Source organism: Primulina huaijiensis, chromosome 16, assembly GCF_012295235.1.
Source record: "Primulina huaijiensis isolate GDHJ02 chromosome 16, ASM1229523v2, whole genome shotgun sequence".
NCBI lineage: Eukaryota > Viridiplantae > Streptophyta > Magnoliopsida > Lamiales > Gesneriaceae > Primulina > Primulina huaijiensis.
This window is the reverse complement of record NC_133321.1, coordinates 17425964-17444857: the sequence shown is the minus strand read 5'-3', so window position 1 is coordinate 17444857 and position 18894 is coordinate 17425964. Positions and strand designations below refer to the sequence as shown.

The window sequence follows — 18894 nt, the reverse complement described above, 5'->3', positions numbered from 1 at the left end:
TTTGATCAATTATGTTCATCGTGATAGGCCTGTACCGAACAAATTCATACTTTTAGTCTTCCTTGATTTCAAAGCTGACTTTGAGTTGATTTTTATCCCACAATGCCAAATGGTCTTTATTGTAATTTTCTTCGATCTTTTTCGTGACATCTTCTAGGGATATTGTCGATTCAAACTCTACATCATTATGGTGTAGAGCTATCTTGACTAATTATATTTCTTCTAGTTGGAGGTCCTTATATGCTCTTAATTGGAGCATTTTTTTTCCCAAATCGTCTAGAATCTTTCAATTTTGGATTCAAAAATTTAATAACATCGAGTATTAAAATCGTAAAAAATCAAACATACATGGTCAAAAATAATTTTTTCTTATTTTTACCGTAGAATATGCATGTATGTATGTACTTCGTATATATTGCCGTGAACTGTTGTGAAGTGATACTTGACATCTTATATAAAATCTGCATATATGAATTATGCAACAATTAATTTTCCCAACTCTACACTGAGAAATAGGTTAGACACGCAGGTTTGGAATTAACTGGGAATAAATGTGGTGGGGGTTGTGATATCTACTTACTTTTATTAGATGGACAAGACAGCATAATGCATAATTAAAATTAAAATTAAGAAAAAAACTTATATGATACGATCTCACAGGTCGTATTTTGTGAGACTAATATCTTATTTGGGCCATCCATGAAAATGTATTAATTTTTATGCTAAAAGTATCACTTTTTATTGTGAATATCGGTTGGGTTGACCTGTCTCATAGATAAAGATTCGTGAGACCGTCTCCCAAGAGACCTACTCTAAAATTAAAATGCTACTTTTGTTCATTCAAATATGAAAAGCAAATAAATAATTAAATATCTTAACACGTAATTAACGATTACATTCGATAAATATGTCTATCATTTAGAATGATTACTAATTGATATCACAGCCTCACAACTAATTAATATTTCAAAGAACAGGTGCATATTATCCACCGAAGATAATTCTCATGACACGATCAATTATGTTTATATTTAAAATAAAATTAATATTTTTTTTATACAAATTAATATTTTTTCATGAGTGACTCAAATATAAAACTCGTCTCACAAAATTAATTCGTGAGATCAACTCAGTTTAGTTCAACTCTAATTTCAATTTTCACTGTATCTCCTCCTCACCTTTAAAACATAATTCTGCATTTAAAACTATGTGTTACACAATTTTCTCGTAAAATTCTTTTTTTTTAAAGGTCCTAAAATTCTATTATAAAAAAAAAAAAACTGATTTCAAATTAATACCAATTTATGTCATTTGACTAAAAGTACATACAAATACGAAAGAGAAGATAAGGCTCCTCAACCACTCATTTATAGCTTAGTCCGACTCACACGCAGTGATTTGGCAAGTTAATGAGTTATGTCATTGATATATATTTGCTAAAATATTATATATATATTTGGTGATATTGTTTTCTGAATTAAATTCATGCATATAAAATCAATTTCTAGCTAAATTTAAAAATTATTATATATAAAAAAATGGGTGAAACCCTTTTTGAACGGCTTATAATTTTCATCGTTATATTTAATTTCTCACGAAATACAAAAACCTGTTAGGTAAGATTTTATTTAATGTGGTGGGACCCACATTAAATAAAATAATAATAAAATCTTTTCCCACATCGATTGTTTTTAAAAATTGGACGAGGGAATTAGTTATAAATAGAGCTCAATTCCTTCAGTTATTGTATCCCAAAATCAAAAGCTTTTTAGCTTTGATAAAAAGAGAGTGCATAGAAAAAAAGAGTGTATTTTTTTCTTGAGTGCGGGAATTCTCTTTGTGTGAGTTAGAGAAATTATTTTCTCGGTATACTCGGGTTGGGAGTGTGAGAAATATTGAGTGTATTGGTGTATACACTTGTTGTAATATTTCTTCCAGTTATAAAAGTTGCAGTGCTCCGTGGACGTAGCCTATATTGGGTGAACCACGTAAATCTTTGTGTTCTTGTTGGTTATTTTATTCCGCAATTGATTGGGTACTATTATCATCGTGGTCGGCATCGCTTCGGGGGTGTAATTCCCCAACAACTGGTATCAGAGCCTTGTTGTGAAAATTCTTAAGAATTCTGAGTATGCTCTGTGGTTGCAGCTTTGTCTGATCTTCCACATCAGAAAAGATTTTTTAGATTTTTTGCTAAGGCTAGAGAAGTGATGGCCGGAGATGATGGATCGGGACCGAGTATCAACAAGTTCGACGGTACAGATTTTACGTTCTGGCGACTACAAATTATTGATTATTTGTATAGCAAGAAGTTGCATCAACCTCTATCTGGAAAGAAGCCGGAAAAGATGGAGGATGATGACTGGAAGCTTCTTGATCGACAAGTGTTAGGTGTAATACGATTGACCCTAACGAAGAACGTGGCACATAACGTGGCGGAGGCAAAAACAACGGAGGAGATGATGTCCATTTTGTCGGACATGTACGAAAAGCCATCAGCAAATAATAAAGTATATCTCATGAAAAAGTTATTTAACTTGAAGATGAGAGAAGATGCATCGGTGGCTAAACACATCAATGAATTCAACACGATTGTTTCACAGCTGACATCGGTTGAAATTAAATTTGATGATGAGATTCGGGCACTTATTCTTTTGGCGTCTTTACCAGACAATTGGGAACCAATGCGGGCAGCGGTTAGCAACTCTGTTGGAAAAAGAAAGCTACAATTCAATGATGTCAGAGATCAAATTCTTGCTGAAGAAGTTCGCAGGATGGATTCTGGTGAAGGAACATCATCAAGTTCTGCTCTAAATCTCGAGAATAGAGGAAGGGGCAGGAGTGACGAAAAGAGTTTTAACCAATGGCATGGTAGATCCAAGTCGAGAAACGGAAAAGACAAAAGCAATTTTGAAAAGAATGTGAAGTGCTGGAGCTGTGGTGAGACTGGTCACTTGAAAAAGAATTGCAGATCAACAAAGAACGACGCTAATGTTGTTACTGAGGAGGTACATGATGCTCTATTACTATCCATGGAAAGCTCGGTTGATTCTTGGGTTATGGACTCGGGAGCTTCGTTTCATACCACTGGTAATCGTGATGTATTCGATAATTACATTGCGGGAGATTACGGAAAAGTTTTCCTGGCTGATGGAAAACCTTTGGAAATTGTTGGTATGGGTGATATCCGGATGAAGATGACAAATGGATCTGTCTGGAAAATCAACAAAGTAAGGCATGTACCAGAGTTGACACACAATCTGATTTCAGTGGGACAGCTTGACGACGAAGGTCATAAGGTGACCTTTGGTGATGGTTCTTGGAAAGTAAAAAAGGGAGCCATGATTGTTGCTCGAGGAAAGAAAACTGGAACACTGTATATGACTTCCGGTTTGAGAAATAAATTAGCGGCTGTGGATGCTGGAGCTAATTCAAGTCTATGGCATAGTAGGCTTGGGGATACGAGTGAGAAGGGAACGAAGATGCTTGTCTCAAACGGAAAGCTACCGGAATTAAAGATCGTTGAAAACAAGCTGTGTGAAGCTGTATTTTTTGGAAAGCAGAAAAATGTGAGCTTTTCAAAAGAGGTTAGAGAACCGAAATCAGCGGATTTGGAGCTGGCACATACTGATATATGTGGACCATTTCCTGTGACATCCCTTGGAGATCACTCAAGATATTATGGCACTACTGTTGACGATTCGAGCAGGAAATTTTGGGTTTATTTTGTGAAAAATAAATCGGATATTTGAGACCTTTAAACAGTGGGAGTTAGTCATGAAAGATGTGATGGATTCACTGTCATCCAATCACATGTGGGAGTTGTCATAACTTTCTGAAAGTAAAAAGGTTTTACATAGCAAGTGGGAGTACCGGTTAGAACATGACGGTAGCAAGCAGTACAAAGAAATACTTGGTGTAAAAAGTGAAAAGGAAGTCATTGGTTACACTGATATTTTCTCTCTGGTGGTAAAGTTAACTACTATCAGGACTGTACTTGGATTGATGGTAAAAGAAGATTTACATCTGGAGCAGTTGGATGTAAAGACTGCGTTTCTTCACAGTGACCTAGATGAAGAAATGAATCAATCACAGGGATTTGAAGTACGAGGGAAAGAGAAAATGGTGTGCAAACTTCAGAAGAGCTTGTATGGTCTCAAACAAGCAAGATAGTGGTACAAGAAGTTTGATGGTGTAATGAATAATGATGGTTTTCTGAGATATCAGGCTGATCACTGTTGTTATGTGAAGCTTGATGGTTATTATATCATACTACTGATATATGTAGATGATATGTTGATAGCAGGAGCTTGTCTGGAGCAGATTGATAAACTCGAGAAAGAGTTATCAAAGGAATTTGCTTTGAAGGATTTGGGTGCTGCAAAGCAAATCCTTGGAATGGGGATCCTTAGAGATCAGGTGAATGAAGTCTTGAAGCTTGAGAAGATTCCTGGAAGCAAGAATCCAGCTGATATGCTCACGAAGGCTGCTATCATTGAAAAACTGAAGTTGTGTTTGACTTCAGTTGGTCTCCTAGACTAACAAAGGAGGTATGAGCTGCTGCACTGATGGTGTGAAGACATGATTGAAATCAAGTCTTCAAGTGGGAGAATTGTTAGGTAAGATTTTATTTAATGTGGTGGGACCCACATTAAATAAAATAATAATAAAATCTTTTCCCACATCGATTGTTTTTAAAAATTGGACGAGGGAATTAGTTATAAATAGAGCTCAATTCCTTCAGTTATTGTATCCCAAAATCAAAAGCTTTTTAGCTTTGATAAAAAGAGAGTGCATAGAAAAAAAGAGTGTATTTTTTTCTTGAGTGCGGGAATTCTCTTTGTGTGAGTTAGAGAAATTATTTTCTCGGTATACTCGGGTTGGGAGTGTGAGAAATATTGAGTGTATTGGTGTATACACTTGTTGTAATATTTCTTCCAGTTATAAAAGTTGCAGTGCTCCGTGGACGTAGCCTATATTGGGTGAACCACGTAAATCTTTGTGTTCTTGTTGGTTATTTTATTCCGCAATTGATTGGGTACTATTATCATCGTGGTCGGCATCGCTTCGGGGGTGTAATTCCCCAACAAAACCATATATTGAAAAATTAATGAATTCTTCGTAGATATATGTCCCATCTGTTGGCAGCACTATCCTATGTTAATGTCGTCGTCCAATCACATCAAATATATAATTTACATTTGAATATAAAATTAATTGAAATCGCTAAAAATAAAATTTACCGACGAAGACAAAGCCGCATGCACACTGAATCCTTAGCAACAACGTAGGAAGATTTCGAGGAAAATTTGGATTCGCATGTGATCATGTTTTGTGTCATCTGTCCACAGTAATTTTAATATATGCTGAAGAGCTGTTTTTTTCTTTTTAAAAATATTAATATTGACGGTGACTTGCAATTATAAAATAATTTTTCGAAGAAAAAGAAACAAATATTACTTTTTTACTAGTTGCCCTCATCTGGATTTGGAGTTTCTTACATACATACAAAGAGATACACAAGTTTTTGGCTCTTTTATTATTGTCTTCGTTGATCAAATTAGTTCGAAACTCATCTAAGTTAGGAAGTTACCAAGGAATAATTTCCTTTATAAAATATGATTGGTGTAAAATTTTTCAACAAATATATAAAATATAAGAGGAGCAATAATCGATGTAATTGTAGAGTTGTAAATAAATCGAGTCAGTTCGCGAATGTTTCGAACCTGATTGATATATATTTGATTCGTATTTGAATTTATCGAACTCGAATATGTTCGATCTTTTTTCTATTTTCGAGCCGAAAGTATTTTGTTCGATAGTTCGTGAACCTTAATATTTTATTATTACAATCTAATTACATATATACTAAGAGCTTTCGGACAGTTCATATATCTCGTGAATAAGTTCGAAGATTTCGAATCGAACTCAAAGTCGAACATCTTTTTTATACGAACTCAAGCTGAAATTTTTTTTATAACTCTATTTATATATACAATCAATTATTATTTTATGTCGAAAGCGGAAAAAATAAGTGCTTATTCTACTTAGATGACAAACGCGTGAATGTTGGTTGGTTTTTATCTAAAATAAAATTTGTAAATTTGACTCAGGCAACTGGGTTTTTTGGGAGGAAAAAAATGCGCGTGAGTAATATGCGATGATACCAAAGTACAAGAAATAAATGTATTGACAATATTATATTTTTCTGCCGTGCCTTTTATGGGTTAATTAATTAATTGTGAGAATGGACATACTTTTGCTTAGGGCAAGAGACTGCGATATGATTATTCTGAAGTTTGGCACTCGATTTTGTTTCTTTGAAAAAACATTTAACTCAATCACAAGTCTATATAATCCACTAGCATTTATCTTTAATTATGTTCGGTGTGAGAAGACAGCAATGTTAGATTTCACCCTTGGGTCCAGAAATCGACCCTAGAAACTTCAATCTTTTTTAAACGTGGTTTTCTTGAAAAACATAAAATTGATCCAATAGATCATTGAATCAACTCGTATCCCATATCTTCCTGTTGTTACAAATCCAAGCCACGCCCCTACCCAGCACATGTCTGTAACTTCTAAAAACTTCTTGCATCATCATCAGCCACGGGACAACTAATTAACATACAAAAAATTGATTTACCAACTAGGAAAAATGCCGACAACATAGACACACTACTAAGTGATTGGCATATTAGACAATTTCATTGGCTTAATAGTTGGAAACAAGTCATTAAAATAACAACTTACAAATTTCTACTCGCCCCTGGTCAAAGTCCTTCACAAACTCCGGTTAATCAATCACTATCAGAGCTGCCAATGTCGCTGCTATAGTCACTACTATCATCTTCAATGTCAAGCTGCACATGCCGGACTTGGATAGGCTCTGGTGCTTTTGTGAGCCCAGATAGAGGGATAGGCCTCGGTTGCTGTTCCTCAACCCTAGGTGGTCCAGGAAGAGAGTCCAATGGTGGCAACGTAATTGGGTCACCAGGCTTCCAACCAAGAGGAGGGAGAATTGGTAGATCAAGTGGCAATTCCACGGGCATCCCGGGTTTCCATCCAGATGGAACGATAATATTTGGAGGAATCAAACCTGCTGACAGAGGGTTACTTTCTGAAGGTATCCCCGTAGGAGTTCCAATAAATGGCTCGAGTACTTTATCTTTGCCGCCGTCCATTTTAGGTAACCCAACATCGAGATCGGCAAAATTATATAACTGAGATGCTCGCATCTGCTCCTCCTGTGGGGCAGGAGGAAGAGCACCTCGAAGAGGAGCCTGACCAGCACCAAATTCAGGAGGTGCAAAGGTTGTGTAGCTTATCTTGTGCGCGTATGACAATATATCTGACACTTTTAGCTGAGTTTTAACAGTCGTTGTCGAGGAATCTTCGGCAGTACTGTCTGACTTTGTTCGTTTAGGGCGGTGATAATTAGAATAATCATCCACAAGAAAGTCAAGAACATGCTCAGCCTCTTTAAGTTTGTTGGCAAAAGCAAGAAAAGCAGAATCTTTGGACCGGATTTCACGTGCAAGCTTCTCGTTAACATCTTGAAGATCAAGAATTTCTTGGAGTTCTGTAACAGCTTCAATGAGTTGGGTCTGGAGAGCTGTGAATTGGGAAAGGATGTCTTTGGTTGACAAAGGAGATGAGTCTGATGGAGCAGGCATCAGTGGCTGGGTTTGGGAAGATAAGAAGGAAGGAAGGGAGCCTCGAAAAGCGCTAAGCCAATGGGAGCAATTTGGTGAAACCTCAAATAATTTTGTGGCAAGAGCTGCCATTTGAAGTAGAAGAGACTGTGCTCTAGGGAGAGGCGGGAGAAGAAGAAGAAGAGCTGGAGGAACAGCAGGCGCAGTCAACTGATTAGGGGATTGATGAGGATGGTGCGACTGTTGAGTTTGAGAGGAAAATTTCGGAGCGGTAGGGTTTTGAAGAGACGGTGAATTGGGGTTTGGCAGGCCTAGCCTGGCCGGGGATTGCACAATTTGATGGGGAATACTTTGTAACATTTTGAACTATTCTCTTTCTCGGGAGAAACCTGGAAAAGAAAAAAAAGAAAGAAAACATGGAAAATGTACCACCAAAAGTCTAAAACTATCGGCATCAATGTTTAAACATAGCATTGATACTAAAACAATCAAAATCATTTTACCCTCAGTACTTCGACCATGAATTAGATCAAGATTGTAATCGGCTCTAAAAAGAACATAACAGATCTTCGTTCAATGAAGATAAACATGGGCGCAAGAAAAATTATAATTCAGCACAAGTACACAATAACACAAGAAAGTTCTTGCAACAATAACATCCAAATTGAAGAAGCAACATGTTTATGCTTCTGATTTGGAAGAACTTTGGAGTACAATTTCATCTTTAGCTCATCAGAAATTTTCCTAAGAAAATAAATTCTAATATTTGAAATACTGCTAAACTACAAAAGAAAATCCACCGAGAACATCATTTTTATAAAGAACTTAACTTTACATTGAATATTTGTAGCTTTTAAGAAAGAAAGGCATGAGAACCCATTAACTACATATTGAGCCAAAAAACATTCGGAGTATCAAGTGTGATGAATCCAACACACAAACACATATCGTAGAACACCAATATAGAGAAATCAATAAAAACCTACACAAATAAAAGAAGCATATAGATGAAATTGTACTCCAAGGTTCTTCCAAATCAGAAGCATAAACATGTTGCTTCTTCAATTTGGCAGGCCTAGCCAAATTTAAATTTAAATTGAAATTGAGATCTTCAATTCGTGTGTCATGAATATATTGAGCTAATATATTAAACATTTATTATATTACAACATGATGACACCGAAACATTTTGTACGTGAATCATGAAAGGCAATGGATTCCAATGCTTAAATAAATCTGTCAAACTCAATTTGTTACTTTACATGATATAGGTTTTGATCATAATAAAAAAATAATATTATTTTGAAGCCGCAATATCATCCCATGTGAAATAATGATAAATTTCAACGTAAAAGAAGTAAACAAATAATCAAAAGATTTTCCAAAAAACATCAAAATTTCATCGAACTAAAATTTATTGAATATAAAAACCTCAAATTTGTCTCCTAAATTCAGCTAACAAATTGAACAAAAACAATTAAAGTTGTATTTATCTTTAGACATTACATATATTATCACAAATAATTTGCTTATTGCACTTGCATGTACCAAAAAACCCAAGGTTTGATGATGTTCAATTCTAGAATTTGAATACTAGAATGGAAATAATTGGAATATGAATACTTCAATTCCAATAAACAAATATGCATTGGAATGATGGTAAGAGGAATTTGATACAATTTTATAAACAATAAACCAAATAAGGATGAGAAAATAACTCATGCTGAAGCAATATGCTATTCGAGAAAAACAAAGTGGGAGACCCATCATCTTTTTTTAAAAAAAATAAGATACACCAAGCTATTCACAGAGAATCCTTAAACAAAACTAAAACAAATCATACAGTTAATAACATGTTAAACTCCATTATCTATAACTTTGCACACGAAATAAAATTAAAAGGTGTTGGAAAATAAATAAAATAGTATTTGGTGAAATATTATATAAAAGTTTAAATAGTAAATTTACTCAAGTATTATCTCTTTAGGCATCACAATCATTGAGATCTCAATTTAAATTTAAATTTATATAGTAAACCAAAAACATAAAATAAAATAGATCTTTTATTTATTTTTATTTTATTTGATTGCAAGACCAAAAACAACAAAAAGAAAAGATTTTTTTTTTCCAAAAATAAAATCAATTTAAAATTTTGAATGCATGAATGAGATAATAAAAGAAAAAAATTTAGATATTCTTACCTGGTGTTGCAATGTAGGAGAACAATTCGATAAACGTAGATGAGTTGAGACAATTGAGAGCTGGTTGAAATTGAACACCAAATAACATAAAAAAAGTAATGAATAAAATATTGACCATCCTCCCTCACTTTCAGCTAGAATTGAATAAATAGTAAAAGATGATACACATCTTCAAATAAAAAAAATATTAATGTTATACAAAATATTTATTCAAACTTACAAAGTTTAAATTTCCCCAATTATGTTAGTCTTCACTGTAAGGGCCAAGTGGAAAGATAAAAGATGTAAAGGATTGAATCCCATGGAGTAGTAAGCAAGGAACAACTTACATCACATAGTTTTTTGTTTTACAATCCTGAATCTCCTATTGGATGAAACCCTGCAAAATTAGGAGTAATTCATTTGAATCCACTCTCTTCGATTCATCGACTTTATATGCACACAAAATCCAATTTTTGGTTGGGGCCTTAGATATTGTAAGTTAATTTGGTACAACGATATGGATGTTTTTTTTACAAAAAAATTACAAAAGCAAATTCGACATATTAAAAACTCAATTTGTGTTATTTTGGATTCAATTTGGTTCTTGAGATGACATACATGCTACCAAGTGAGGTCTTAAATTTCTGTGTAAAGTAAAAAAAATTGCACAATTTTTAAGAAGAAATTACCATGTGGTGAGACAGGGACCAGTGAACTGCTGTTTCTTCGGCTTCAATACTCCATGGACCATGAAAATAAAGAAGTCGAAAAACATGAAAAATGAACCAAATGGATCATCATTGATTACAAAAGCATTCTCAGGCAATCAAACTCGAAAAATCATTCTAAAAATTTGAGAGAATCAGGGTTACACCAGTCCACATGATGAACAAAATAATTCAAAACTCACCAAAACACGAAGAAAGCTGATGGAAGGCCAAAAGCCAAAATCTTGAATGACCCTGGAGCCCTAATGGGAGACAAAAACCAGACAATAAAAGGGGGGAAATCCATTTCAACATGAAGAACAATCAACCGGCGATCACAACACAGTAAAAACAGAGAAGAGACAACCTTGATTACAAAGGAAACAACGCAAATACCTGGCAGCAGAAGAGGATCTGATTTTTTTTTTTTTGGGCAGGTTGCACACCATTGATTATTGATAATAAATAATTGCAATAATTATTATTTCTTGTTAGTTTGTGCTAAGGATAAAATTCAAATCTTTAAACCTATATTAGTTCCAACGGTATGATTTAATGACACCCGACAATTTCTTTAAAAAAAATGGTAGTATTTTTGTATTTATTTTCATAGGTAGAAAAGCACGTCAATCCCTACCTCTTGACCCTCAGTATCAATGATAATCCTTGACACGGCAAATTTTCTAATTTTTCATTTAAGTTTGTGGAGCCTAAATGAGCAGAATTTAGATGTATCACAATATAATTTTTTTCTTATTCTTGTTCTTTTCTTCCTTGCTATGGTCTATCTTTGGTTTGATCAATCCTTGACACTTGAAAACTATAAAATCTAACTCAACACAATACAAACGGAATAAAAAAGTCGAATTTGATACCATTCTATTGAAATTAACAAATACACTACCAATGATTCAAACAGATTATTTTTGCACATTTTATCAAACATTTAAGGGCAATGACTAATGGTGCAAATAAAACTTGATGATTAAATTACAATTACATCAAACTTCAAAATTTCTTCACAATACAAAAAAGAAATGATGCTGGAAAAAAAGCAATGTGTTATTCATCAAGCATAAAATTGTATTTCAAAATAAGAAAACAATAAAATGAATGTAAAACCAACATCAAGTATCGAACCCTTGGTGTTAATATAGTTTAATTATTTTTCGAACAAAATATTACAGAAAATTAGATTATTGTTCGGAGCTCATGTTATGGCTCTATTTGTCATTCTTTACCAACAAATAAGTGAGATAAAATACAAATTCGATATTGAATCATTCAGAGGAAAATTCGGAAATTGGATGATCTAAATCAACAAAGGAATCACTACAAAACCAACAAATGATGTCCATTGATATGTATATAAAATCCAGACAACATTTCCATATGAATTAAACGTGTAAATGTTTAGGGAGAAAAAATATATAAAAAAATAAATAGACGATAATCGCGAATCAAACCTGTGTAAATCTTCACATACATTACTCGACCAGTCGCCACTATTTCTCCATCCTACAATCACCGATCATTCAATCCAAATTGAAGAAAAAATAGAATTCAATACTTTTCAGTATGTTTGCAAATGTATACCTCAGCTTCAGGAGACATTGCCCCCTCTTCGTCCCATAATCCACAATCTTCAGCCGATTCTTTTGAACAGCGGCCAAGTTCAGATCCAAACCAACCGTATGTTGCGGCGGTCTACGATCACCGATTATTCACTCGTCGTGGATCCGCCATTGACGATCACATAATTGACTTCGAAGGTTCTGAAATTTCGATTAGATTTTTTGAAGTGAGAAAAGGAATTGAAGAAGAGGAGAAACGGGAAATCACGTTTTAATTTTGTGCGGCTCTTGGTTTGGGAGTGAAGAACAGTGTCTGAATTGGTGGGAGGTAACCCTAAGAACGTTGTGTGAGTGAAGGGTAATATAGGTAGTTCATAAAACAGAACAAGACAGTTAGATGCACAACTTTAATGCTTAACATTTTAGTGTTTAAGGTATGAAATGAATTTTATTTTCTAAATAACGATTACTTTCCATAAATTTGTCTTATCGTTTAGAATGATTACTAATTGATATCACAGCCTCACAACTAATTAATATTTCAAAGACCAAGTGCATATTATCGACCGAAGATAATTCTTACGACACGGTCAATTTTTTTACTATTTAAAACAAAAAGTAATATTTTTTTCATACAAACTAATATTTTTTAATTGATGACACAAAATAAGATTTATTTTACAAAAATTGATCCATGAGACTGTCTCATAGGAGTTTGAGTCTAATTTTAATTTTCAGTGTATCTCCTCTTCATCTTAAAACATAATTCTGTATTTAGAACTATGTGTTTGGATGACAATTAGATTAAGTCATTATCTATTATAGTTAGGATCCTGTGTTTTTTTTCTAAAAAAAAAAAATTAAATAAAAAACAAATGAGATACAATACAAAAAAGATAAATTGACCGAAATCTCAAACTCCTGTTACGCAATTTTCTCCTAAAATTCTTTTTTTTTTTTTTTTTTGAAAGGTCCTAAAATTCTATTATAAAAAAAACACTGATTTCAAATTAATACCAATTTATGTCATTTGACTAAAAGTACATACAAATACGAAAGAGAAGATAAGGCTCCTCAACCACTCATTTATAGCTTAGTCCGAGTCACACATAGTGATTTGGCAAGTTAATGAGTTATGTCATTGATATATATTTGCTAAAAATATTACAAATATATATATTTGGTCATGCATATAAAATCAACACAAAAACTCTTACAATTTCGTATGTCGAATCTCTTATTTGGATCATCCATGAAAAAGTATTACTTTTTATGCTAAAAATATTAATTTTTATTGTGAATATCGTTAAAGTTGACCCGTCTCACAGATAAAGATTCATAAGACTGTCTCACAAGAGACCTACTCTAAAATCAATTTCTAGCCAAATTAAAAAATTATTATGAATAAAAAAAATGGGTGAAGCCCTTTTTGAACGGCTTATAATTTTCATCGTTATATTTAATTTCTCACCAAATACAAAATGCAAAATTAATGAATTCTTCGTGGATATATGTCCCATCCGTCGGCAGCACTATCCTATGTTAATGTCGTCGTCCAATCACATCAAATATATAATTTACATTTGAATATAAAATTAAATGAAATCGCTAAAAATAAAATTTTTACCGACTAAGACAAAGCCGCATGCCACTGAATCCTTAGCAACAACGTAGGAAGATTTCGAGGAAAATTTGGATTCGCGTGTGATGTTTTTGTGTCATCTGTCCACAGTAATTTTAATATATACAGAAGGGCTGTTTTTTCTTTTAAAAAATAGTAACAATATTGACGGTGACTTGCAATTATAAAATATTTTTTCAAAGAAAAAGAAACAGATATTGCTTTTTTACTAGGTGCCCTCTTCCGGATTTGGAGTTTCTTACATACATACAAAGAGATATAGAAGTTTTGGCTCTTATATTATTGTCTTCGTTGATCAAATTAGTTCGAAACTCATCTAGGTTCGGAAGTTACGAAGGAATAATTTTATTTATAAAATATGATTAGTGTAAACTTTTTCAACAGATAATCTAGCAGCAATCAAAATAGAATCCCGGTCTTCAATCATTTGACAGGCACCCACCCAATCACATTGAATACCACAGAAAACCCACGATACAAAACCAACAAAGACATTTGAAACAAGACAGTGCAAATCGGTAAAATTTCAATAAAAACAGAGTGCAAATAGTTAACAGAGTGCAAATAGTTTTCGCGACCACAAAACAAAACACACTTTGAAACAGAGATGATGAAAAAAGTAGCATACCCCATGATGGCAGAGTAGAGAGAACAATGGGGAGGCTTTTGTTTGCCGGTTGAACTGCGTAATCGGAGCCGCCGATTTGAGCTCTTAAAACCCTCACGAAAGAATATCACGACGGTATTGAGCTTCATATTAANTTTATATATGTTATTTTAAAAATAAAATTTCTCAAATCAAAGTATCCTACCTGTCTACAAATTTCTTGCTTCCGCTCATAATCACCACACACACACACATTACTCGCATTTCACGTGCATATAATGTATGATCATTTTATACTTTAATAATATAATATTTTTAAATTTAAATCAATGTGAAAACAAACAAGTGGAAGAAAATAAAATCAATTAAATATAAATTTTTTGAAAAATGTCAGAATGTCTTCTATGAGTTAAAAAATCTTCATTAATCATATCTCTTTTAAAATAAAATTATATAAGCTAACAAAAAGGGGAGATTAATTATTTAGAAAAGTCTGAAAAGATTTCACCAAACATTATTTAGTAAGATAACAGGATGATTATCAACCTTCAAGATAGCAATACATTATACATACATAAAATAAAAATTCCAATGTATCCGAACTGAATTTTCTCCAACATCGATGTAAAACAATGACATGGTAATTTAGCAGCCAATTACAAAAACTGAATGCTAGAACTTCATGCAAAGGAAATGAAACCCCCAACGTTGTAATGTCTATTTCTGGACTTTCTTCAACAGCACTCCAATCATCTTCAGCATGTTACCATACTTCTTCTTTGGTGAATCGTCATCCGTATCTTCGGAGCATGGAGAACCCCACTTCCCACCGATCATATTGTACTCGAGAGATGCTGTTCGTTCGATATATTTGTCTTTGTCTCCATTTGAGAGTATTGCAGCAGCTACTTCAGCAGCCTTCCTCCATTGGTCTGACTGCACCTTCAATCTTCTTAAGTCAGCTTCCATCTCCGAGCAAGCGGCTTGTGCTGCATCGAGCTGCTCGGTAACACGTGCTGCTTTTCTACGACTTTTTTCCTCTTCTTCCGTCAAATAAGCAAGTCTCCTCAGGGCCTCTTGTTCCGCAGCTCTTGCCGATTCGGCTGAAGCAAGAGCTTCATCGTTTGCTTTGTTTTTCTCCTTTTCCCTCTTCAAGATTTCGAATTTCAGCGTTTCATTTTCTTCTGTGAGGTTCTGCAGCCGTGTTTCTTTATCCAATATGTTTGACGTCAGATTTTGTATAATTGATTCTGAGTTCTTGAGCTCGATTTCAAGTTCGGTTTCTTCCATCTTTATATTCAGTCCCTTGTTCTCACATGAAGCACTGTGCAATTCATTTTCATTTTGAATAAGCTTTACTCTCATTTCTTCAACTTCAGCCATGGATGCTTTTAGTTTTTCCTCCAATTCAGCTTCTCTTTCACACGAGTCTGATTTTGTACGCTCCACGAGTTCATAAGCGTCCCTTATCTGCAGTGTGCTTCGAACATATTCATCTCGGTACATGCTGTCAGCAGCCTCCAGGGCAGCTCTTAATTGACTGACTTCATGTTTCGTATCAATGAGTTCAGCCTTTAGCAATTCCGATTCATCATCTTCCCTGAGACCCGAAGATATTTTGATGTCATCTAAAGAGGCTGCTGAGATTTTGCATCTGTTGCTTAGATCAGCCTGGAGGTTGCTCACAATTCCCTCAAAAGAATTCTCTCTATCCTTCGACTGCTCCAACTCCAGCAGCAAGGCTTTATACGATTCCATGGTATTAGCATGCTCTGATTGCAGTGTTTCCTCAGCAGATTTAATAACATCCAATTGCATTTGTACCTGACTAACTTCTTCCAGTGCTAGAGCTTCTGATTCTCTGCTGTCATTTAACTGGTTTTTTAACGTCTCGACCAAATCAAGAGTTTCTGTGAGTTCGAATCTCAAGCTTTGAATCTCGGCATGAGCTGATTCCACGTGCCTTGCTCGAGAAGCTTCCAACTCTGAAACCCTGTCCAGCTGAAGATTGAGCCTATGTATCTCATTCATAGCAGAAGCCAAAGCAGCGGAGTCCATCAAGTGCTGCTTATGTACAGCCTCTAGTTCACATTGCCACTCTCTATCCCGATCCTGAGAGATCTTGCGTAGCTCTTGGAATCGAGCTTCCTCAGAATCAGAAAGCTCGTTCAGTTGCTTTCGAGTCTCCTCGAGTTCAGAAGACATGGCAGCGAGTCGTCTCTTCGCTTCTTCCGCTTCTTGTCGAGCCTTTATCTTCAATGACTCGGATGAGTTCAACTGGTCTTTCGCCTTCTTCAGATCATCTTGAAGCTGGGAAAGTTGGGGTTCTAATTCAGACTCTCGGCTTGATCTTTTCTTCTGTAATGTTGGGTGAAAAATATGTCAAATTGATTCAGACTAGCTTTATTCAAAGAATTTTGAGCTAGCGGCGGCGGCAAACCAATTAGCCGAGTTCTGGCAAAGAAGATTTGCTTATTCGGTCTTGGTTCAAGTCACGGCATTTGCGTGTGGAAAAGCATGAATTGACACCAAATTACATGGATGGGAAACAAATGCAAGTCACACTGAAACCCAGAGGCACCTCCACCAACAAGGTTTCACCGTGAAAAGCATTAGGAAACATAAAAAACAAAAGATTTTTTAATCATGAATAACACATTCACATTAGCCATCATGTATGGGAAGGAGCTACACAGCACTACTATTTACAAGCACATATAACTCAGAGACAACTGATTTCGGTCTAATATCAGTTTTGTAAGCATACATGTCTGAAAGGCTCTCTCACACATACACACCTCAGAGGCCGAAACTTTAGAACTTTTGTCTTTGGTTGTTTTGCTAACTGTATTTGGAGATGAAACCAAACCAGAATCTGATCCCAAAGTTTTAAGCTTCCAGGATGCAACAGATGTAGCAGGAGACGGATTTTTGGGCACTTTGAGGCTTGCCGGTCTGTGATTGAATCATGAGAACCCAATGATCCAAAAAATTAAACTCGTATCGAAAACAACAGAGCAAAAAGTACTTGTCAAACTAGAAAAATAGACTGCAGTATCATGAATTGAAGCTACCTTGATGTAGGGGTCTGCATTTTCTATCGCTCAGTGGTAATGAAGATGAAGCAAACTAAATATCTTCAACGGCCCACCTCTGACCCACAACCCTGCAATTTTCAGACAGTTCTTTTCCTGGAAGGGAACTTTGAAACGCACAAATAAAGCTTCAACGGAGGAAACCCAAAGTCTAATCTTTAAATCATGCAAAAAAATTCCTTCAAAGCAACACCACAGAAACAACTTCCACTTCCACCAACCAAACCCACAATACAAGGAAAATGAATTTTGAGAAACATTTGACAGGAGAGCAAAGCTAGTAGCTTTCGAAGCATAAATAAATATTATCGTGGAATAAATTATTTATTTCCATGCTTTTACTTCATTTTTACTCCTGGAATTACACTGTATAAAGAAATACTTTAATTACAATACTGATATCCAGACAGTATCATCAAACCAACCGAATATACTGATACCACATCATATCACAATGACATGCTACAAAATATATGGAAAAAAACGATTAACACCAAACCATTTTCCCTCTGAAACAAATAGATCTACACAAGAAAAAATAAGTAAAAAATACTCCCACAAAAACCCATTAGACAAAATGAGCCTCGCGGAAATCACACACACATATGAAACTCCCATGTTGGAGCCTCGGATATTTAAGTCCTGAGGAACTCCACTATAAGACACGAATTTGGATCAGAAAAACTAATAATTAATTCCTTTAACAAAGGAAAAAGAAATGAAACCAACTCTTTGGCTGTTGCTGCAAACATACCAAGCAGAATGGTGGAGAATTGTGAGTCCGGTGTGCGTGGAGATGAAGAAAATAAGAAGAAGGCCAAGTGCCCAAGATCGCCTCAAAAAAGGTTGTATTCTTGCAATGTTTTTTCCTACAGCTCCTGTTTTGCATTCGCTGTGAAGAAAAAAAATGGGACATTGAGTCTCGGGAGACCAAACGCTGGAGAGGGGCAGGGAGGGAAGCTGGCCAATTGGAAAAAGCTATCTTCATTTATTAATAATGTAAAATAATTTTTTAAGAAATTGGTAATGTAAATTATATGTATTGAGTTTATTATATATATTGTTTAATGTTTTTAAAATATTATTTTTATAAATATAAGTGATTATTTCAAAAAATAAAATATTATTTTTATATATCTTCCTTTGGATACTAAGAGAGCAATCTGGAACTCTAAATTTGTTTAGTCAAAATTAATCTTAGTTCTGATTTTAAAAAACAAATTGATGGGAAGGACAATCTCCCCAGATTTCTCTATTTATTAAGGGATAGTATTTCATAAAAATAAATTTTGAATCTCTAAATGTATGATTTCAGAAATAAACTCAAACTTAAATTATAAACATGCAGATGTACAGTACAACTAATATCCAATTACATATTTTAATTTTAGTATGGAGTAGTTCTGTAATAATAATAAAAAAAACCTGTTC

At 34.5% G+C, this 18894-nt stretch overlaps 2 protein-coding genes across 10 annotated transcripts; both read right to left on the bottom strand.

The window, feature by feature from the left end:
- Positions 1–6350: 6350 nt before the first annotated feature.
- Positions 6351–12457, bottom strand: LOC140961474 (mediator of RNA polymerase II transcription subunit 4-like). Of its 6 annotated transcripts, XM_073420019.1 has the most exons (7): positions 12142–12457; positions 12012–12063; positions 10749–10808; positions 10528–10576; positions 10186–10235; positions 9857–9916; positions 6351–8044 (listed from the first exon to the last, which is right to left on the bottom strand). In XM_073420019.1, the coding sequence occupies exon 7, from the start codon at positions 8013–8015 to the stop codon at positions 6801–6803; it is 1215 nt and encodes a 404-aa protein (XP_073276120.1). In that variant the 5' UTR covers positions 8016–8044; positions 9857–9916; positions 10186–10235; positions 10528–10576; positions 10749–10808; positions 12012–12063; positions 12142–12457; the 3' UTR covers positions 6351–6800. The 6 variants fall into 6 exon arrangements, with proteins under 6 accessions (XP_073276120.1, XP_073276121.1, XP_073276118.1 ...); XM_073420020.1 differs by lacking the exon at positions 9857–9916 and having other exon boundaries at positions 12012–12457; XM_073420017.1 differs by lacking the exons at positions 12012–12063; positions 12142–12457 and having other exon boundaries at positions 6351–6618; positions 6754–8044; positions 10528–11684.
- A 2455-nt stretch (positions 12458–14912) lies between these two features.
- Positions 14913–18424, bottom strand: LOC140961571 (interactor of constitutive active ROPs 2, chloroplastic-like). Of its 4 annotated transcripts, none has more exons than XM_073420185.1 (4): positions 18218–18424; positions 17443–17570; positions 17167–17323; positions 14913–16726 (listed from the first exon to the last, which is right to left on the bottom strand). In XM_073420185.1, exons 2-4 carry the CDS (start codon positions 17460–17462, stop codon positions 15086–15088), a joined length of 1818 nt encoding a protein of 605 aa, XP_073276286.1. In that variant the 5' UTR covers positions 17463–17570; positions 18218–18424; the 3' UTR covers positions 14913–15085. The 4 variants fall into 4 exon arrangements, with proteins under 4 accessions (XP_073276286.1, XP_073276287.1, XP_073276288.1 ...); XM_073420186.1 differs by having other exon boundaries at positions 17443–17559; XM_073420187.1 differs by having other exon boundaries at positions 17443–17534.
- Positions 18425–18894: the final 470 nt, after the last annotated feature.

Excerpts from the sequence above, each read along its gene's own strand:
- LOC140961474 (XM_073420020.1), bottom strand. The coding sequence starts at position 8,015 with ATGTTACAAAGTATTCCCCATCAAATTGTGCAATCCCCGGCCAGGCTA.
- LOC140961571 (XM_073420183.1), bottom strand. The coding sequence starts at position 17,462 with ATGCAGACCCCTACATCAAG. Across the intron at positions 17,324-17,442 it reads ATGCAGACCCCTACATCAAG|ACCGGCAAGCCTCAAAGTGC; the intron begins GTAGCTTCAATT and ends ATTCAATCACAG. Across the intron at positions 16,727-17,166 it reads CTAAAGTTTCGGCCTCTGAG|AAGAAAAGATCAAGCCGAGA; the intron begins GTGTGTATGTGT and ends CCAACATTACAG.